Source organism: Haliotis asinina, chromosome 4 (assembly GCF_037392515.1).
Source record: "Haliotis asinina isolate JCU_RB_2024 chromosome 4, JCU_Hal_asi_v2, whole genome shotgun sequence".
In the NCBI taxonomy this organism is placed as follows: domain Eukaryota; kingdom Metazoa; phylum Mollusca; class Gastropoda; order Lepetellida; family Haliotidae; genus Haliotis; species Haliotis asinina.
The window spans coordinates 47364259-47388132 of record NC_090283.1 but is presented as its reverse complement, the minus strand read 5'-3'; the positions used below and the strand labels follow the sequence as shown (position 1 = coordinate 47388132).

General features: G+C 41.3%; 1 protein-coding gene across 1 annotated transcript in view; it reads left to right on the top strand.

The window, feature by feature from the left end:
• Window positions 1–264: 264 nt before the first annotated feature.
• Window positions 265–23874, top strand: part of LOC137282531 (malignant fibrous histiocytoma-amplified sequence 1 homolog) — a 29826-nt gene continuing 6216 nt past the window's right edge. The window contains exons 1-3 of the mRNA XM_067814289.1: window positions 265–329; window positions 17543–20288; window positions 21194–21361. Coding sequence (XP_067670390.1) covers window positions 17591–20288; window positions 21194–21361 — 2866 coding nt within the window. The 5' untranslated portion in view covers window positions 265–329; window positions 17543–17590. The remainder of the gene's footprint in view (window positions 330–17542; window positions 20289–21193; window positions 21362–23874) is intronic.

Sequence of the window (23874 nt, the reverse complement as noted above, 5' to 3'; positions counted from 1 at the left end):
CAAATAAATCGAGTAGCTTTTAAAATGACATGTGTGTAAAACAGCTTGACCGCTCGCCGAGATATCACCGTGCCGCCATTTGTAAACAATTCCTGACACCATGGTGACACGAGATTAGACGGAACGTCACGTGACTCCAATGCACTGCCGATTGCTCTGATAGCCAAACACCCGAAGAGCCTAATACGAGACTTGCATTCAAGTGATATTACCAGCTACAGCTTGTCGTGAAATCTCGATTGGATATTACTGGTGTGGTGGACTGGGGCAGTGAAAACGGTTCCCTTTGTGAGAAGTGAATGACAGCACTGACACCGTTCTCTCAAAAGGTGAGACAGTTTAAAGTCATTATTTACTTGGCAAGTGTGACATTACACAAACGGATTACATGACATCTCTGAAAGAACACCATGCTGATTGTACGTTTTTTTTTTCAGTGAACATGGCAATACATTGAGTTTTAAATCTGTTCTCACCTCAGCTGTAGTTGAGTTCAATGCAAAGTCCAGCGATCCCAGAACAAACTGAGCGTGATCAGGCAAACGAAAATGATTTAATCTTGTACCTCTAGGAAGATGACAAAATCCAATTTGCCCCATGTTAAATGTACAGGCACACACTTATCAGTATAGAATTAAGTGGCATTGTAATGTTTAAAATTGCACACTTAACAGGATAAAATTAAGTGGCACCTGTGATGTTTTAAATTCCTTCATTGGTTGTGTGAGTATGCATGTATTAATTCCATTTTAAGGCCCAACTCAACCGCAGCGCCCCGCCCCAACACTCCGTTTTAAATTATCGTGGACCCCCTACATATAAACATACTGTATAATGTAAAATAACAGGTTCAGCTGACCTGGATTTTATCTCCCCCCTCCCCAGACTCCCATCTCTCTGTTGTATGTATGTATGTATGTATGTATGTATGTATGTATGTATGTATGTATGTATGTATGTATGTATGTATGTATGTATGTATGTATGTATGTATGTATGTATGTATGTATGTATGTATGTATGTATGTATGTATGGTATGTATGTATGGTATGTATGTATGTATGTATATAGGTAGGTAGGTAGGTAGGTACGTACGTACGTACGTGTGTCTGTGTCTCTGTGTGTGTACATGCATGTATCGTTTTCAAATTACCAGTGATAGGTATGTTAAGAACCAAACCCGTATAATTACATCAAACTGTTGATATAAGCAACTTATTGTACATTCTGTTCTAGATATTATATTATTTATTTATGTTATTGATATCATTTTCTCTACTTGATTATGTGGACAATGTTTATCACCACATTCTAGCTGTAACAGTCGCTTCCTGTCTTTTAAATAGAAACATAATGGTTTTAAAACACTTGCTTGACAGCGGTGTCAGCATCTACACCAGCACGTCATATCTACTGTAATGAAGTAGTTGTCTATTAATTGAACTATATCCCTTGTTTCTTTACACTAACTTTTAAACGTCACTTAATGAAACCCATAATCAAAGTCAATGCTCCATGTGGTAAAGAATTACGACTAAAAGTTCATGTCCAATATACTGGCAAACAAGGATAAGTTGGACCAGCGCAGAGAACGCGCGAAGTTTGCGGTGCACGGCAGTGAGTAAACCCATTTGGTTTGTGAATGGTAGAGCAGATTTAGGCTCGTAAACGTACAGTACATGACGATGAAATTGATTCCACGCGTACCTGCCCTTGCCTTGCTCATAATACTCACGTGTGGTCGGTGTAGTTTCACCCATCGCACGACACCTGATCGCCGACAACCTGGGTCCCATTCGCCCACAATAGTAAGCACACACCGGGCGGCACTCGGGTCAATTGTCAGGTCGATGCTCAACTTAAGAATGAAGATTTTATGGATATCAACTTCTTTATATGAGAACACAACGTTTCGGAGTTAATGCTTACTCCTTCATCAGGTGATTGAAAATGGGGTACAGAGCTATATTTATATGTACAGGTAAAACAATAACAAAGTAACAAGTGGAATGACTTAACGAAAGCTGGAAGCCAGTATAAACAAGCGCTGATTGGAAACCGACAGTTATGATAACAATGATAGAAGCCAATGGTAATACATTACAGATGATGGGATATGTTTACATAACACAGGTAGGGGGTAAGGACGATGTACATGATAGGGGAAAAGGATGGAAGCCAATGGTGGATGATGTTTACAAAACACATGTTTGGGGATTAAGGATGATGTACATGACTGCATGAGTGTTGATGGGCATGTTTACATGGGGGTTGATGATGTACAAACACAAGTAGATAAGGATGTACACGGGTAGATTGGCTATACATGAATTACATAGATAGAATGTACACAGATAGATGAGATTAATTTATCAATAAGTCCCAGGCACTTGGTAGGTGCACTCCTTGGTCACGGTTGATTGCTGGTTTCTGTCTCCGGATCTCGATGGCTTCTTGCAGTTTCCTTTGGCGCCAGTTGTTGTTGTTGGTAGATAGTATCCTAGTGTCCTCCCATCGGATTGAATGTCCAGGGTTCTTGAGAATGTGTTCAGAGATGGCCGATGCTCAATGCTCAACTTATCCTTGTTTGCCAGTAAGTGAACTGACGCTTACAATGAGAACAATACTGTTTGTCAAAGTATCAAAATAGCAAAAGTAGAAGTTTTCATAACAAATTTCAGTAGCCTTTTGGGGTTGGTTATTTTTGGTTTATTTTTGTAACCTGCGTGACTATTATATAGCAACATTAAACACAGACCCTGAACATGAAAAACAGTTCAATCAAGCACAAAAGAAATGAATGAAGATATATATCCAGTTTTGGGGATAAAAAAAACCCCGCTAGTTGTAAGATACAGTAAAACCTCGTTAACTCGAAGTTCAAGGGACTGATCGAAAAACATGGAGATATCCGACGTTGGAGCTATAAGCTGTTCAGTTAATTACGCAGGCTCTCTTGTTAGATTCACCGTATACGTTGTTACGCAGTTGTATATATGACTATGTTAACTAATGACCACTATGGATAATAATATAATTGTTGTTGTTTTTTTAAAAAAAACAACCCAAAGAAATAGATTTATTTATTATTCCATACACGTGTATACAAATATACACACATTAAATTGCATACATTCACATCTGGAAAAAACGTGTAAGAACTCACATGGCACATCGTACACACGTATCACTGCTGGTATCCATTTGTGTTGAATGTAAAAGTGATCTCGGGTTTACATCGAAAAAAGTCTGACATTCACGTTTGTCTCTTGGTGTCACAAGATAATTTTTAATTAAAGTCAAGTGTTTCTGCACTTCTTCAGTTCCTTGGTTAACCTGTGAATGTCTCTGTGTCTCTTCACATTTGAGCAATGCACTCTTCGCATCAGCGGGTCAAGATGTAGGTCATCGTCTTTTTCTTTGTCATCGTCTTCCTCTATGTCTTGTTGCATTAACCGAGTCCACAATGTCATCGTCACAAACTTTTGCCCATGTCAAAACGTCTTTTTCGATCAATACACAATCTGCCCCACCTGGAAGACTTCATTTACTTTGCAAATCAAAAAGTACATCAGTTTAGTGTATTTGACATTATGAACAAGAACTCTGGTAGCCAGGCCAGCAAGAACTCTACTGGATTCCAAAATGATGAAGATTATACAATCTTCAATACAGCAACAATAACAGCAATAACAATAGCAACAATAAAAGAAGAAGAAATAAAAAAAGAAGTGAAAGGAGTTCGTAATATCCGTCAGTTCTTTATATAAGTCGTTTAATGTAATGAAAAGGATTGGTGCTACAAGTGTGATACTAGTTGTGTTGAAAAGGATTGGTGCTAAAAGTGTGATACTAGTTGTGTTGAAAGGTGTTATACTAGTTGTGTTGAAAAGGATCGGTGCTAAAAGTGTGATACTAGTTGTGTTGAGAAGGATTGGTGCTACAAGTGTGATACTAGTTGTGTTGAAAGGTGTGATACTAGTTGTGTTGAAAAGGATTGGTGCTAAAAGTGTGATACTAGTTGTGTTGAAAAGGATTGGTGCTAAAAGTGTGATACTAGTTGTGGTGAAAGGTGTTATACTAGTTGTGTTGAAAAGGATCGGTGCTGAAAGTGTGATACTAGTTGTGTTGAGAAGGATTGGTGCTACAAGTGTGATACTAGTTGTGTTGAAAGGTGTGATACTAGTTGTGTTGAAAGGTGTGATACTAGTTGTGTTGAAAAGGATTGGTGCTAAAAGTGTGATACTAGTTGTGTTGAAAGGTGTGATACTAGTTGTGTTGAAAAGGATCGGTGCTAAAAGTGTGATACTAGTTGTGTTGAAAAGGATCGGTGCTGAAAGTGTGATACTAGTTGTGTTGAAAGGTGTGATACTAGTTGTGTTGAAAAGGATCGGTGCTGAAAGTGTGATACTAGTTGTGTTGAAAGGTGTGATACTAGTTGTGTTGAAAAGGATCGGTGCTGAAAGTGTGATACTAATAATTAAGAGTCCTGAAACAGTTATGCTTAGGCCTTCATGATGTAATGTAACAGAACCCTAGTCCTGGTCAGTGTAGGTCTACCTAAAGAGGGACATGAGCTCTTGTATGGCATGTGCTATGTTCACCGTTGTTAAAACGTTCGCTCGTCACGTTGAAGACCCGGGTTCGATGTCCCACGTGGGTATATGGCGAAGCCAATTTCTGTTATTTCCCATTGTGATATTGCTGGAATATTGCTTACAGCGAAGGAAATCCCTACTCACTATCTCGGTGACTCACTCACTCAACCCGCATTTGACATAGCTACCTTTAAACATATGGAACAGGTCACTTAACTTCTTCTTTAGCCGATCAAACGGTTTATCCTTCCAGGATTAAGTGGATATAGATTATCGTATTGCAGGAGATTACCCGGCTCGCGCATATAAGTGTGGGTGAGAAAAGTCAGTTGGCTGGACAAACGGCTCTACCCTTATAGGATTCAAACCCGTTCCTATTGCGAACGCTTTAATAAATAACAGGTACCCATTTTCTGTAAATGACATTGAAATTAACTGGGGAATATTTCCTATAAATCGCTGTGGCTATCACACTGTGACAATTATTCGTCAAAGCCTTTCTGTTCGGACGCTTTGAAATGGGGAACAGTTCATATTTATTGAGATTTACGAGATTTATTACAGAGGGTTATTGAATGTTTTATTTGGGTATATAGATGGCGTAGGTAACAGCTAGGTGAACCCAGCATATGCATTGTCTTAACAATTCTGCACGTGTCGACCGTTCATTGTCTTCCTCACATGGGTAATATTATATAATAACAATATATAAGAGTGTGGTGTGGATAACAGCAGGGTGAAAGCAACATGTTCACTGCGTTAATAACCGTTGTTGAAACCTATGGATCAGAGCGAACCGGAATTCATGGGATTCTGGCGTGAGCAGGGGACGCAACTCTGTGTGACGCCTGAGACGACGGATCCCTTTGCTTCCGCTGAACTGAAACCTGGCGTTTCCACAATTAGTTTATAACAGCGATATAAACCAGGCCCACACTCTTTGAAACGATCTTTATTAGCAGCACCAGTATGAAACACCAAAACACTTTCCATCATACGGTAAAGGTAAAACGACTTCACAGGTCGATATGTGAGAAACATTCACAGGTCAATACATGTACAGCACGATTCACAAGTCGGCATCTGTACAGCAAGATTCACAGGTGGACATCTGTACAGGAACATTCACAGGTGGACTTGTGTACACCAACATTCAAGGCCAATACATGTACAGCTCCATTCATTCAAAGCGAGATCTGCACAGCAAGATTCACAGGTGGACATGTGTACAGTAACATTTACAGGTGGACATGTTTACAGCAACATTCACGGGTCGACATGTGTACACCAACATTCACAGGTCAATACATGTATAGCACCATTCATAAGTCGACATCTGCACAGCAACATTCACAGGTCGACGTGTGTATGATACCTTTCACCAAGCACCAGTACACCGTGGGCAAGATGTCAGCACACAGCTAGACTACTGCCATTGAGACAGGGTATAGAGGCAGTCAGGTGAATACAGGCAGTGCCAATTGTCAGCATTCCGTCAGGCGTGCAATATACTTCTGTAGGCGTTTAAGAAGACCTTTGTACAACCCGGAGCACAGAGTATGAAATATGTGTCCCAGAATTATTGAAACGTACACCTTTCATGTCTCTTAAAAATTCGTTGAATGCAAGGTTTGTTTGTATACGTGAATTATACGGCTATGGTGGTTTAGAAATGTGGCAATAAAACTATATTAACATTTGACTTTACAACTGGCGTTTTGCCCTTTGTGCAAGTTTGATCGCAATACCGTTAAATTCTCGCACAGTAACCGCTCTCCACCAGTAATGGCATTACGTTATACCGCCGTTCCACCTACTGTGACGGTGTGCAGCACGTGCATTTCATGACAAAAACGTCGTATTTTGTTTTGCGTACACTAGAAGGATCGTGACGGCGTCATCTGAATGTATGCTGCTACTGTAACTGATGAGTTTGCTACAAACCAGGTTATGTTGAAAAGTTTTGTTTGTGTGCTTGTTGTTAAAAACCACATTCATTGATATCACAGAGATATAAAACCGTTCATACAAATAATCGAGAGCAGACAATCCAGTGATCAACATCAAGGGTGCCTGACAACCCGATCCCGTTAGCCTCCTCTTATGACAAGCTGAAAACCTATTTTACATCTTCATAAGGATATATTAAAGAGGATTATCTTGTTGGCTCTGACCATTATAGTGGAACGTGTGTCTAATCCTTTCCGAGACTGTTTATATGCTGAGCAGCAAAAGAAACGCAAGTTTCGAAAAAAATATCATAAAAGTAAGTGTCCATCTATTTTTTAAAAATATCAGCGTTCTTTTATTTTAAAAGTCGTCAAAAAGACAGAGTTGCGTTTCTTTTGCTGTTTAGTGTACCCCTAATAAGAATAAAGTAATGATATCAGAACGGGGAACCCTATTAATCTTATAGTTATATCTAAAAGAGACCCGCGAAGGTCCCGGGGTAGAATAGGCCGTCAGCAACCCATGCCTGCCATAAAAGGCGACTATGCTTGTCGTAAGAGGCGACTAACGGGATCGGGTGGTCAGGCTCGCAGACTTGGTTGACACATGTCATCGGTTCCCAATTGCGTAGATCGATGCTCATGTTGTTGATCACTGGATTGTCTGGTCCAGACTCGATTATTTACAGACGGCTGCCATATGGCTGGAATATTGCTGAGTGTGGCGTAAAACTAAACCCACTCACTCACTCATATGTAAGAGATTCTATTTTTTGGAATTTCTATATTGGTGTTAACGTCTTTTGATGTAACACTGTTGAATTCTATATCTGTTGGTTCCATTTTTACTTGATTCTCCAGTGTCCCTCCCGTAACTCGATAATTTATTCAAGTGTCTGTATTAACGTGCCAAAAGATGATCCCCCATACCACCCCCATACCACGACATGTAGAAGGGACCAAGTGAAGTATGTCAAGTCTACAGCTTTACCGGTACCGTTACGTGATCCCTATACTGCGACATTTAGACGGGACCAAGTGCAGTGTCTCAGTCTGGTCAGAAAAGCTTTACCGTTACGTGATTCCCTATACCGCGATATGTAAACGGGACCTAGTCAAGTATGTCAGTCTATCGTGAGATTTCCTTTTCCGCACAGGGGTTGGAATCTCTGTTTGAACAATAATTTTCAAAAGTAAAAATCTAGATTTTTACAACTTTACATTGTTTTATATGTTATGATTAGCATATATTTCAAATTTGAGTGAAACTGGGGACGATATACAAGGGGTGGCACTCTCGATCCCCAAAACCAGATCGAAAACCGGACGGCCAGACTATTTAACGTGCGGTTCAATCAAACCGTACAGTTTTGACTAAAAATTGTGTTGAGGTTTTAGGTGGCTCCTTTACCTTTCTGCCCACCATATTCAATTTATCTGCCTGGTTTTCATATCTGACAACTGACCATCGCATTAGCACTACCCCCATTCTTTAAGCAAACTGGCCTCTCTGTAGTAAACATCGACAGTTTCCGAAGATTTTATCAGTACTTTGGAATCAGAAACGGCTTAGACTGGTTCCCGGGCTCTGTTCCACTAAACCATCGACACTGAAAAGACCATATATTATCTTGTTGTTTTTTCTAGTTGAAAATGAAGAAATAATTGATATGGTTCAATCCATTGTTTTCTTAACTGCAGCTGTGCCTGTGTGTACCCCCTATTGCGATATTGCTGGAATACCGCCGAAGGCGCCGCAAAACTAAGCACACTCACTGACCGATCTATAAATATCCGTTTGTTTTGAAAAAAACAACCCAAAAAACAAAACATATTTGCACTCATGGTCTCTTTGGGTTCAAAGCACCTCGGTTGTCCCGTGGATTGAGCGTCTGCCTGGTAGGTTGATGATATGTGGTTGTGTTAAAAAGGCTTCAAAGACTACTTATAATACCCTGCCTGGCTGCCGGCATTAAGGGATACAACAAGGACTGGTCCGTACGATGTCACAGTAGGGGGTGCGGAGTTGGCTACGCATGTTTCACTACGTGGTATCCCAGTCGGCTAGCACCATAACTCTGGATTTATACAAGCAGCCATACACACGAAGGCATGTACGTGGCTGTGAAAGAAAGTTATCTTGACCACGATATTAAATCAAATTTCGGTTTGAGTGTGTAATGTTCCGTTTCGAAGTTGCAATTTTTACATAACCCGTAACGTGAAAGTGGTTTGTTCTCAAAGGGGCTTAATCCAGGTGGTGTACCTGGCGCTGACAGAAGGCGTGTTAGGAGTGAAAACCTTGTTTGTTCGCACCAGGTAGTCTGTTTTAGGTAAATCCTGTGTGTGACGTCTGCGGGTATATATGTGGGTATTAGTCTTAAACAAATGCTCACTGGTTTCACCAATGTGGAAAAACGTCTGAAACAAACCGACAATAGCGATAGTCTGTTATGACCAACTATTGCAATAAGCTAATGGTGCAATAAATATTTTCTCCATGAACTGTCCCGTGTTATGTCATTTCTAAAACGAGTGTTCGAGACAGGGGCGGATAACTCTAAATGAAAATGAACGAATCTGGTACTTTTGCGCATGGCATTATCAGCGGAAGTGTTAGTGAGAGAACACGATGAATTGTTGTTTCCACCATCGATTAACTGCTATCGGAGACTCAACAATTGCAATCCAGTTCGATGCATCGTTACAGTTCTATCTTAAATTGTCAAGTCCTGATATGACTGGAATAACTGCTATAAAAGACATTAAAACCCACTCACTCACTCACTCACTCACTCACTCGACTATGCCGAATACATGGAGAGACCTATTCCGAACCATTTTCTTTCCATGAAAAAAAAGCCCGCGAAATCGAAGTTCAAACGATTCACCAAATTTCCCCCATTCTCTTCCCACAGTGGTTACTTGTCACATCTTCCTCTGTTCTGACACGACCCTTTCATGGTGCGAGTGTTCAAGACTCGTGATTGGAGGCAATCAGATTTAGTAGTGCAATCAGCGACCTTGTTTTAAAAGTGATCGTTCGAAAGATCTCGGTAATTCCCGGATGCATCGTGAAAACTAGAATTTTCCCGAGCGCGATGCTCAAATGTTTCTTCTAGACAGAACTCAGTCATGTCATATTTGTTTCCCTACATTGCTTGCACTTGTCAAGTTGAATCTAGGTCGATGTAATACGTGTTCTGATTGGACAGAAAAAAGGGAGATAAATCTGCTGCCATTTTTGCCGCAGAGGATTTTATGAGAACCGCGAAATATGGCCGTCTTAGAACAGAGGTTCGTAGGAAGATATGACAATTAACCTTTGTGGGAAGAGACCTATTCCGAACAGAATCTTTACAGATCTGAATTTACTTAGTAGCTGTTATGAAACGACAAAGAGTCAGGATTTTCCAGGTTTAATGTAACGCTCCATGTTGTGACATCGCAAAGATGTCGTCTGCTCTTCGCATGTGATGAGGCACTGCATACTATGAGGTTGTCATTGGGAGTAATCATTGCGCTTTACTGTAACAGTAGCCTCAAGCCTTTCTGGATTCGTGATAACTACCGTCGACTAAACATCCATTAATTCCACATAGCTTTCTGATTTATTTGACAAATCCAAACTTCAAAGCAAATCTTATATTATATGAAGTTTTATGCCATGGGAAAGGCTATCAAGATCCATTCCTGCCAATTATGTACCCGGTGAGCCTGTTATCGCAAAGCCAAGGGGTTATCTTGCTGATAACCGCTGTCGACCTACCAGTCTCTCACTGAGTTATTACTCGCCAGTTGTACAGAACCTGTCCCTGCCCTGCCGTTGCTACCTGGTCGTAGGGGATCGCAAAGATCGATGCCTACGAGTGATCAGCACGCCCGGCAATGGCCAGGTCAGTCCAGCCGAAGATGGACATTCGATGGACATTCGATCGGGTGGTCAAACTCACTGACTTCCTTGACATCGTATCACAGTTGCGTAGATCGATGCTGTTAATCACTGGATTGTCTTGTCCAGACTCGATATAGTACAGCTTGAATATTGCTGAGTACAATGGGTTTTGCAGAGAATTTTCATATTTTTGCGATAAACTGCGGTGTGAAATCTTATTTTGCGCTATGCTGTTGGAACTTTTTTTAACTTAGACAAAACCAAAAGAAAAAAGAACAAAACAAAAAAGAACATAAATAAATAAATAAATAAATAAAAAAGTAACTGCTTACAATTGACTTAATGCTTGATTTATAACACAAAACACAACAAAATCACTACTTAAATTTAATAGACATTCTTAATGATGGCAAAATGAAAATGTAAATGATATCTGGCACAAATGAAAAACGGGAAAGAACAATTTAAAAACCAAAGATTTCCGTATTCATTGACAAAATATCGGTTGAGGTGGATCTGTTACTGCTTTGAACAGCAGACCCGTGAAGGTCGGGGGTAGAATAGGCACCCAGCAACCCATGCTTGCCATAAAAGGCGACTATGCTTGTCGTAAGAGGCGACTGACGGTATCGGGTGGTCAGACTCGCTGACTTGGTTGATACATGTCATCGATTCTCAGTCGCGCAGATCGATGCTCATGTTGTTGATCACTGAATTGTCTGATCCAGACTTGATTATTTACAGGCCGCCGCCATATAGCTGGAATATTGCCAAGGGCGGCGTAAAACTAAACTCACTCACTCACTTTGAACAGCACTTCGGTTATAAAACGGCATGACAGCTTCATATGACTCAGTCAACTCAGTGATTCCACGAACTGCAGTTTCTAATATGCATTTTGAGAAAATAACCATTAAGTGTCCAGGAAAAACCCAGTTCGGTATATCCGTCAGTTCGTTATTTCCCTATTCCAGTTTTTCGTCCACTATAACGCAAATATGATGCTGATCTTCAAATACAGGGATACTGCTCAAAGCGGCGCAGAACCAATTTCACTCACTCTCTCACTCACTCTTTCCGTATAACGATATCGTGTCTTGTGTTCGCTTATCAGCTGAGTGGCACACATATTGGGGTATTATAAAACACTCAAATTCATACAGGCCCTTATTTCCTGTACCAGATGATTTACACCGCAACTAGGGGCGCGTAAACAATGGCTCACTTTATATGGCAGACAGGTGCTTGAAGGTATCAGCGACGTTTGTGTAACATATATCATTTGCCTGTGGAAGTTGGGTCAAACCTCACGCTATACATTGAGGCGCGTGCACTTAGATGGGATTAAGATAGATATATATTACGTCTCATACATTTGATGTTCAATCTATATTGATTGAAACAGAAGGAATTGGTAAAAAGGTGCCGGTGATTAATGTGGACGTCTGTGTAGTATTATAATATGACGTCTGCATGTGACATGGCTTTGTTATCTATCTGTCTGTCTGTCTATCTATCTGTCTATTTACACTCATCAGAGGGGTACGCAAAGTACGCAGTCTAGACTACCAGTTGCCCGACTTTCATTTTTGTGGAAGTCGCGGTGGCTGAGCGGGCTAGGCTAATAATTGCTGGGAATTCAAGCGAAAAGAGTGGGTATTACTTGGGCCTGGGCCTGTCAGTTTAAACTCAGCGTAGTGCCCCTTTCACTTCATCGATTCATTGCGCACAATGCATTGCAGATATCGACCACCACTCTCTGCATGGCAGGTCGTCTATCAACTGAGGTCGCGGCATAGAGTTCAGGTAGATCGCGTCATTTGTTGAGTGCACAATGCAGTGTGTTTACAATCAGATATTACACATCATTTATATATGTAATAAAAGCGGCGATTATTGTGTTAATGTTGACACCCGTCTTTCACCAAACCCCCAGAGAGGCAATGACATGTGAAGTAACCACTTAGAGGGTTAGGTACTTCGGCATTTTATATCAGTTAAAGTGCCTTTAATGTGCACATACATGTACTAAGCGACGTGTTGATAGACGTTGGTGGGCACGATTTGAAAGTTCTGCTTACGTTCTGAACATGGGGTGGCTGTTTGATGCTTGAAAAAGGAACACACACAACAAAGTAATAAATTTCAGTACATTTTTTAAAATATTTTCGGATGCACATTACGTTATAACAAACATGTTTTAACGAAATAGCGGATATAACGAGCTGATGATTTTCGGCTCCGGACACTTGCTTTATGGTTTGTTGAAATGGGTATAACGAACTAAAACTAGTGGTACCTTCGAGTTTGCTGTAACAGGTGTTTTTCTATTTTCACAGGAACGAATTATTAACAGTTCAAAGGTGAGGTGAGGTGGGGTGGAGGTGAGGTGAGGTGAGGTGGGGCGGGATGGAGGTGAGGTGAGGTGGGATGGAGGTGAGGTGAGGTGGGATGGAGGTGAGGTGAGGTGAGGTGAGGTGAGGTGAAATGAAATGAACTGAACTGAAATGGGGTTTAATGTCGTACAGTATTACTTAAGAATATTTCACTCATATGTCGATGAACACGCGTGTGTAAGTGTGGCTGCTTGTGCTAGCCCAGACTAAAGCTGGTTTTATAGCTCTAGTTCATGATCACTGAGATACCATCCGCAGTTAAGCGTGAAGACTCTACTTAGACACATTATACTGACTCCGAGCCGACCACGCTTTGTTTTACCCATTAATGCCGAACGCCAGACAGGGAATAACAATTTAAAAGTCTCTTGTTATGACGTAACCGGGGATCGATCCCACGACCTTTGGACTCTCAAAACATGCACCACATCACGGAGGCGGTCCTAGAAATTCAGAACAGACAGAACAACCTTTTTCAGTGTAACACCAATATTTTAGGTAAAGTGAATTCATAACGGAATGTGTGTACAGACATAAATAACATTGTGTTAAGCTGATAATAATACTGACTTTAAAAGATCACTGTCTCTATCTCTCTCTCTCTATCCGTCCATCTCTGTGTCTGTGTGTGTGTCTTTGATCTATCCATCTATCAATCCGTCAATCAGAACAATCAGTTTAACAAAATATTTAGGTAAAGTGAATTCATAACGAAATATGTGTACAGACACAAATGTCATTGTGTTACGTTGATTACAAAACTGACTTAAAAAGATCTGTTTCTCCATCCATCCATCCATCCATCCATCCACCCAGACATAAATGTCATTGTGTTACGCAGATTACAAAACTGACTTACAAAAGATAGTACACATCTGTTGTTTTGTGAGCGTCTACCAGCACGCCGTGTGATAGATGGAAATGCATATTAAGGACGCTTTTACTGATAGAACAGGCCAAGTACCTAACCCTCATGTTGACTTAAGAGTTAAGAATTGAGATTTCTAGTCACATCGACAGCAGGTCATCCATACAGATACAATAAACGTGTATTCCACTAGACATGTCACTTGGGGTCGAACTGTGTAGTGCTTAGCATGCTGGCCTCTCATGGGTTCGAATCCTGGTGGAGACTTAACCAAGCTGTGACCTGGGTCTCATACTGTGTTGTGTCCCTGGGTCAGGGACGTCGTTCACACCGCGTTCAGTCTACCCAGCTGTTTAAACTGGTTACCCGAGAAGTGGATGTACGGAACTGTACGGTCTCGCTTAGCGCTAATTAGCAGCTTCGAAGGTACAATTCCATCAGGGTAATAATACCAGAGAGCTGAATCGCGTTGAATTCAAGGCTCAAAAATTATCGTTAGCATTATTATTACCCCTGGGCTAGTCATGGTGACTCACAAGTCCTAAACATAGTGCACATGTTGCCAAACATACCACGAATACCTACACGTGAAGATCCGAGTCAGAATTGATCTCTAGCAACCTATGCTTTCCGAAAGAGGCGAAAGAGGATCGGGTGGTCAGGCTAGCAGACTTGGTTGATACTTGTCTTTTATCCCAATTTCGTACATCGATGCTCATGATGTTGATCACTGGTTTGTCAGGTTCCATGACCTACAAGAAGACTCGTACCCCTCTCGTACGCCATTATTGACAAGAATCTTGGCAAACCAATCAAATCGCGCGCGGTAAAACGCATTTCAAAACCTGAAAATGACGGAACCGTTGAACTTTGAAACTTCGTTAAACTATACAAAGTGCAATTTAAGCATAAACTTTGAGCTAAAGGATGAACAACATCCAGCAGTGAAACATATTTACAAAGGGAATGACCATATTGCTGTTTTGCCCACGGGATGTAGGATATTCTAAGAGTCATGTTTGAAAATTCAGAGTTATCTTTCCTTGATAATAGTACTAGACTATTTTCATCTTCATGCCCGTTTGCGCTTACACAGGACCCAGTCGTAAACATGGCCACAAGAGGTGTTCGAGCCGCCACCCTGCTTGCCGGAATGACCCGAGTAGTTACGAACGGTATGGATTGTTTCCAGACCACCACCATATAGCTGGAATATTGCCGAGTATGGCGTTAAACAATCGACCAACCTATCATACATACCCGCACCCAATTGCGACGTTGCCAACGGGTTTTAATTGTAATACAGCACAAATTGTATGGATTGCAACTTCTTGAGTATTGCTACGCCAACTTCTAAATGCCTTTGAAGAATCAAAGGGTTTTAATTGGTATTGGAAGTAGGTTGTTTCCTAAAAGATTAAACAATAAAATACCGGAATAGAAAAAAAACTTTTCTAAGAGTAACTTACAAACACTCAGGTTTTTATGACACCAGCGCAAACAATCTGTCTTGATAAATCAGATAAAGGTCGTAAACAAGTAGCAATATTCGTCACCACTGTCGTCAATATAATATAGTTGTGAATGAAACGAAATAGTGACATTACCCTAAATACCTCAGACACTGGGCGAGATAAAGGCTGTTTCAGAGTATGACGGGTTTTGGAAAGAAATTGTAATTGAAGATTTTTCTGCGATATTTGTATGTGAGTGTCTAGGGCTGCTTGATTAGACACAGGTGAGGCGGTGCGTCTATTCAACAAGAAGCAATAACGCGACAGCGCTTGACGTTTTGACAACAAATAGAAATAGTATACATACATATGTAATAGATGCATCTACACAATGGACAGACTATTTGGGGTTTGCCATGCAATTAACACAGCTTGAAGACCATGCCCACTCCCTGTAGCAAGATAGCTAGATGGATGGATGGATGGATAGATACATAGATAGATATCACGGCGTGGGACACCATAAATGGGCTTCACTCGTTGTACCTGGGTTGAGCGAACGCTTTAAACACTAGGTTTACCCCACCTCCCAAGGTAAATGGATTTATGGATGAGTGGCTGCGGTGCTGGGTGGCTGGATGATTGAAATGATGGATGGATGGGTGGATAGACATTGCACAAATTGTGATGTTTCGTTTTATATTTAACTTGACGAGGGCTTTATTTTAAAGGCAAACTATGCCATGTCAGATCTGACGATTTACACCGAAACTGTGTAGCGAAAAAGTCACTCATGGTTCAGTTACAAAATCTAATATTAGGCAGGACATGAGCACTAGTCGTTTGAGTAGTGACTCCCTTTAAGACGGCAAGAGAAGTGACAAGCCAGAGCGATGAACGAACACTCTCAACAACCACGCCCACGGCACATGGGACTTCTGCCATGCTATAATGCAATTCCTCAACACTCCACAAATCCTGCATCGCTCTAATGAGCTTGTTTTTTTAGATTAAACGCTACCACTGCAGCATTAACGTTTGAGGGATTGCGTGCCAGCACTCGTAGAGGTGTGCCTCGTTACCATACCTTATTGTGCAGAGAGGGAGATAAAGAGAGTGCGCCAGTGTGGATTCAAGAACTATGTCGGCATTCAAAAGCGGTGTTCTGAATCAAATCAAAAGCCCCACACAAACAACATGTTTGGTTCAATTTCCCCGTCAAAGACATAATACGTCATTGAAAAGCAACGACAGCTATGATATTAAGGCTACTTTTATCAAAATTACCTTTTCGTTAATATATTTAATCAATTACATTTCGCATTGATTTGAAATCTGAATGCATAGCTCTCTGGTATTATTACGATAGATCAATATGTCAAACTTTGCAGTACGTTTGAATATTACGTACGTTATTGCAAAAACTAAAACCCCTGACATTCATCTACAATTATACAATTGAATCTAACACGATATATGTTAACGGAGCATGTGTCATTTCTTTGTGCTGTCGTTTAAGTGGTTAACCATCCATGTCGACGTTTCGTGATTAGTGCTGCAGTCGGGAAAAACCGCCTTTTGTTGTGGGACTTTACCCCGTTATGCTCATACAAAACTGAATAGGTGGGTATCGTTTTATGACAAATGTCCTATGTAGGTTAGCTATCTAATTACATTTTGTTACTTGTGGCCGTTGATAGAAATCGCTTCAGTTAACAGACACTGATCAAGGGGTTACAATAGAGCAGAGCAGCCGGGACAATTTCCAAGTCGATCAAAAAGGGTTTCAATCGGTATCAAAGTTATTCGGTAGATACAAGGATATGTCACGCATATACAGGCCTAACAATCTCAGCTGGAGAAACATTGTCAGACTTGGCAGTAGTCTGGGTTATTAAACAATAGTCGGGGTATAGTAGTATTATCCATTAGTTTGCCTTCTGCTGCAAACAAACACAAGGAGAAAGGGGACTAGATATAACATATTGTTGTATAGTTGTAGAGGGTCAGTGTCAGTGTCAGTGATTGGATTCACTTACACGATACAGGGTAGGGGTTGAGAAAGGTAAAAGCACACAGTTTCTGTATTGTGAAAAAATGGCACACACACACACACACAGAGAGAGAGAGAGAGAGAGAGAGAGAGAGTGTGTGTGAGAGAGAGAGAGACTAAACTATGCCCCGTGTAATACCGTATTTATAAATATATATGATTTCATGAATATGGTGTTATAAAGGACATAGTTCAGTGATACGCACGGCATTACGCGATCTTATTACACAGTGTCTAATAACTTTGTAGAATTATTAATCAGTGATAGCTTCAACGGGTTAGTAATAAAAATGCTTTATGCTTACGTATATATTCCAATTCATTTCAGATTCCAACACTAAGGATGGAGTATGGATAACTATTCATATCTCGGATAATGGCTACAGCCATGAAAGCTCACAGTAGAAGTAGAAACAAGCAGACCCTTCCGAGGTTCCAGAGCCCCTATGGCCCGAGGCCGCTCACCCACATGGGCTTCGAACAGGCCCGTCATCTCAACCCAGAGAGACTGCCCACCCCTAGCAGAGAGAAGGCAGTGTCCGTGCGGCTCCTGGAGGTCAGCAAAGACACGCTGGACCAGGTTCAGAGGCTCTCGGACACCATTAGACGTCTCACCATCAACGGCATGAAGCTAAAGACAGTTCCTGAGACACTCGTGGGCTGCCTGATCCACCTGGAGAAATTGGACCTCGGGAACAACAGTCTCGGAGACGCCGGTTTCCCTGACAGCATGAAGATGCTGGAGAACCTTCTAGAACTTCGACTGAATGACAACCATTTGACGAAGATTCCTACTTGTCTTAAAAGGTTGAAAAATCTTTGCAGAATCGACCTTAGCAACAACAAGTTGGAGAGTTTGAAAGGTTTGGAGAAGCTGAGGAGAGTTCAGATCTTGGTCGTGGACAATAACAATCTCAGTGCGGTGTTCAAAGACATAGGACATATGCGGAGATTGGAGATTCTGCGGTGTAGCGACAACAGCATTAGAGATGTGACCAATGATATACGCAACCTAAGGCTGTTGAATGACTTAGATATATCCCATAACAGAGTGTCAGTTCTCCCCACGGATGTGTTCCTGCTACCGCAGCTGGAGGCGTTGAACGCTAGTCATAACCAGGTCACTAAGGTGCCCACGTTCACCGTGAAAGTCCAGAACAGGCATCTGATCAGTGACATCGATCTCTCAGGTAATAATCTGACAAAGTTCCCCGGTCACTTGTTATTCATGTGTAAGAAACTCGACCTCGGAAGCAACAAGCTCAAAGTGCTATCATGGAACATTATCAAAAAGTTGGAATGGAACACCGACCAGGAGTTGGTGTTAGAGGGGAACCCCCTCACATACCCACCCTTAGATGTTTGTGAGTCTGGTCTCAGGTCTGTAATGCAGTATTTCCAGGAGTCACAGGCAGAGGCTAAAGTTTTCCAAGGAATAAAGATTCTGTTACTTGGGTCACACAAAAGTGGTAAGACAAGCTTTGCTCATTCTTTGGTTGACGGGCAACCACGGATTGCAGAGGAGGTGTTTGAGAGCTCAGCTGGAGTTGATGCTTACGAAACCAGTTTTGACTATGACATTGAACAAGGAAGACCGGGTAGGTCTCTGAATCTGTGTATTTGGGACTTTTGTGGTCATCCTTTCTACCTTTACCCGCATTACATCTTCTTTGAGCTTCCTTCAATCACGGTTCTGACTTTCAACATGGCGGAGTACACCACCTCAAAGTTTGAGGAAATGATCGGGAGTTGGTTTGACTGGATGGTCGCTAAGACCAACAAACTGGTGGTGATATTGGTAGGAACTCACAGCGATCTCATCTCCAGGAACAGGATCAAGGAAATTTCCACGCAGGTTCCAAAACAGCTTCAGGAGCATCTGAACCAGCAGAGACGGATGGTACAGGAGAGAATCAAGGTCATTGAGGAAAAGCCCAACATCTCCCCAACGTTGTCCGAACAACTCAAGTCCTACATGAAACTCCTGCAGGCCAAGTTCACGGTCCAGACAGACGTGATAGTCACCAGTTCGGTCAAATACACAGGATTTGATACCTTCCGTTCTGCAGTGGAGACTCTGGTCGGTGACGAGAAGTTGTTCCCCAACGTCATGCGGGTGATACCGACGTTCTGGGTGGAGGTGGAGACTTACATAGAGGAAAGGGGAAACAACATGCCGGTGCCAATCATGACATATGAGCAGTATACAGGGGAGATAACTTCCAAGTTCGGGATGAAACATCTCATTGACGACATTTCTCGATACCTCCACGACACTGGCAAGATCATCTGGTTTTCCCAGATCCCAACTCTGAAGCAGTACGTGTTTGTCAGACCGCTGTGGCTCTTCGACATCTTCAGACAGGTATTCAGGCACGACATTAGCGAGAAATACGGCTACCACACGGAAGACAGTTTCAAAAACGTTGGCATCAGTCCCGTGAAGTTCGAACGGCTTAAACAGGAGGTCTTAACTGAAGGGATTGTTGATAGGGACTTTCTCAAAGGAGCACTGTTGTATCACCTCCCTAATAACTTCATTGCAAGCTTCAACCAAGTCCTCCACCTACTGACTGAAGCGTTAGAAATAGGTTACCCTGTGAGTAAGGGATCCACCGAGAAGACCTATTCCTTAGTGAGTGAACCGGACGAAGAAGGGAAGGTCCGGATATCAAAGCTTCTGGTTCCTTGGTTCAGAAAGTCCGGTGAACCCAATGAGCTTCGTGAACAATGGGAAGGTATTGCTAACAGAAGGAAGGTGGCAGTGCTCTTCCAGTTCCCGCGCTACATGCCCCCGGGTATGTTCGAACTACTTTGTGTGCGAGCACACAGAGAAAAACATAAACTGAAGTTTTTGTCACATTGGGGCGGAGGGATACACGCATTACACAAGGTTCATACCATGCGGGTGTTGATTATGTACTGTCAGTCCCGAGCAGAGGAAGACGGAGTGGTGCTGAGGTTCGAGGTCCGAGACGACAGTCCCGGAGAGGACCAGGTGCCCGCTTCTACCATGTGGAACACACTCTTGCCTCTCATACTGGACTTTGAAGAAATCATCAAGAGCTACCTTGGTAAGTGAAAGACGTTGAGACCGAGTGCTGTTTTACACCGCACTAGAGAGATTCCGTCCACTAGTACGCCATCAGTGGTTGATATCATGAGCAACAATTGGATACAACTGCATTCAGTTAGTAAGCTTCGCGGTAAATATAACCAATCTTAATAAGCTAGTTTTAATGTGGTGTCTCAGGGAATTATTGTATCCTGGGATCCAGAACGTAGTGTGTGAAAGGGTAAAACGCAGGAAACAAAGATGGACAAACGAAAATATAATATGTCATAGAAACTGGGTCGAAAAAGGATTTACGTAATGTATATAAAATACATCTTTTCTGATGATATATGTGTATGACTGATTCTTTGACCGGCTCCCTAGAAGTCGGTGAGCCAATAATGAGTATACAACTCGGTTGATCATAAACAAGATGTGAAACAACAAGAGATGACATTTAGCATAATTACTGTGTGAAATGCCCCATGGTCTAGATTATCGCCACGTCGATTCAGTCGCCACAATTAGTTGTTCAGAGTTACGTCCCTTGGCTATTGAGGATCATAGGTTATAAATCCCAGTAACATCCCTGGGGTTAACACAATTTAAAGCAGCACCAATGCTTAGCCTCTGCATATACAACTGTCATTCTTTACATAAATTTTGAAAGTAGCTTTTAAGAGGAAAAGGAGCCCAATTGCGATAGGAGATTCTGTACCAATGAAATCTGCACGAACTCCGTTTACGGCTATTGCAGGAAGAGCAATAATGTGAAGAGCAATAATGTGAAATAATGTGAAGAGCAATAATGTGATTTAATGTGAAGAGCAAAAATGTGAAATAATGTGAAGAGCAATAATGTGAAATGCTGAAAATAATATTGTTCATGGACTTTAAGACGGTCTACATTTTAATTTGCGACAGGAGTGTGGGTTGAGCGTCTGGTGGAGTGTCCAATGTGCAGCGAACCGTCATTCATGGGAGAATGGCTCACGCCTAAGGATACACAGAGTCTTCCCACAAAGCCGTGCGAGATCTGTGGCCAGCAAGTTGACACGTCACTCATAGTGCAGCCTCGCGAGAAGAAACGAGGTTTGTATTCTGTTGCTTGTACTGAACAATATAGTGCGGAACATCTCGTTCATAGTAATTTACGCTGAATAGAGTGGAATCAAAATTTGAATTTATTTAAAATAATGGTTCTCCTGAACAGTGGACACTTGTGCTCAGCTCAGGAATTTAGGATTGTTAAGTTAGCATAAACCTTTAATTTGAACACCCCTCAAAAGGTCAGTCAAAGTTGGGTTCTAAACGTATAGCGCCTTTGTCTGTGATTAAAGTGAAGGGTTTGATCCTAAGCTTTCGGTCCCATTGTCTATGAATAGAACGGAGGGTTTGTTAAATCTAATCTGAATGTTAGCGCTCGGCGCCATTGCTTATCTAGAGAATGTAGGACTGCCAAATCTAATTTGATCCTTACTGTTTGGTGCCATTGTCTATGAATAGAATGAAGGGTTATCAAATCTTGTTTTGATTGATGTTAATGTTCGGCGTCATTGTCTACAGAGGGAATTTAGGACAGTGAAATCCTGTTTGATTCCTCATTGTCTATGAATGGAATGAAGGGGATTGTCAAATCTAGTTTGATTCTAAGCGTCCGGCGCCATTGTCTGAAACAGAATGGAGGGTTGTCAAACTTGGTTTGATTCTAAGCGTCCGGCGCCATTTTCTCAAAAAGGATGAGGGGTTTTCAAATATAGGTCGATTCTAAGTGTCCGGTGCCATTGTCTCAAGTAGAATGAAGGGTTGTCAGATATGGTTTGATTGTTAGTGATTGTCAGTTACACATTTCGTTTACAGGATTTCATGGTCACGTGATACTGAACCAAGATTGGTATACGTTCGAATACTTTAATACTAAACTACGGCAAATTTTGAATTATACTTTTTTTATATTTTTTATATATTTTTACATGATAACAACGTGTGATACATCCTTTTATTGTTTTTTCATTTTCTGATTTAAACTTTAAAAGCTTATTTTACTGGTTTATTGCTGTTTGTTGGTTTTGAATTTGGTTATTGTAAAGGTGATTAATCCATTTTTATCTTTATTGTTTTGAACGTGTTTGAGTTACATTTGACCTTTACAGGCACTGCTTATCACCTTGAAATGACCTTTGAGGTCATTAACGTATTTAGTGAAATACTTAACAACGATGAGGGAGATGATGACGACGATGCGTCATCAGAGAGTGTGAGTACTAGGTCACGTGACGTGTAGCTAGATTGACCTAGTCACATGGGAACTAACATCAGTACTTCAGATTTTTAGAAGACTAATGACTGTTTAATAATTTCTGCCGAAAGAAATGTGGATATGTTACATTGTAGACATTAGTTCACTCAGCAAAAGTTCTGTAAAGATAATTAAGACTGAACCAGATATATATTGTCGGGCACATATCCTTACCATGGAAGCGTCAAGCGTGATACGTAAGACGTCTGCGATTTCAGGCTACGTTAAGCAGTGAAACTACTTTGAACTGCCTGAGATCCAGGCTACGATAACACATACTGTATTCAGGATACGTTAAGACGTATGATATCCAGCCTACGCTAGAATGTTTAGAATTAAACCTAAGTTAATGTATAATTTTCCCAAACAGGTGAATCTATTACTAGATCCCCTCTCAAATGCGTGTGACATCAAGGCTTTGTTTAAGGCATCGTGTCGAAACTACGCCATTACGTATCGTATCCAAGCGACGTGAAGACATGTGATATCAAGGCTACGTTAAAACATGTCGTTTCCAAGCTACGTAAATACGTATCGTATCCAAGACTACTTTAATACGTATTTATGAAGGCTACGTTGAACAAACGGCGAAAAAATTAATGAGATTATTTTTTTCTTACATTACATTCCAGTTAATCCCCTTAGTTCTCACTTTTCTGTTTTTACAACATTCAGAGACGATTTAAAATGACTGTAGGGAAAACTGATACCAGCCATAAAAATATGGCCTGTTGTATTGGACTTTGGTAAAACTGTATCGCCGTCGTCAATGCGAAGTTGGACTCAACAAGTAGTTGACATTAAGTCACTCGTCAGTTAGTGTGAATTTGTTAACATAGCCTGTACGTAACTGAATCTCAACCAACCAAAATATCCATTAGGTATAAGTCACGTTCCTTCGGGTACTTGGAACCTATTCTGTTGTGAAAAGTTCTGTTGGGTGTTACTTATTTGGTATCATATTTTAGCTGTGTCAAGAGCAAAACTTCAAAAGCTTTAAGTGAGTGAGTGAGTGAGTTTGGTTTTACGCCGCTTTTAGCAATATTCCAGCGATATCACGGCGGGGGACACCAGAAAATGAGCCTCACACATTGTACCCATGTGGGGAATCGAACCCGGGTCTTCGGCGTGACGAGCGAACGCTGTAACCACTAGACTACCCCACCGCCCCTCAAAAGCTTCAGGACATACATCACCGTGGGTTGTTACTGAAATACTGTTAAAATAACCAAAATTCATTTACTCACTAACAATGCGAGGTACTAGTTAGCATAGAGGTTTTGTTTATTTTACTAGAAATAATATA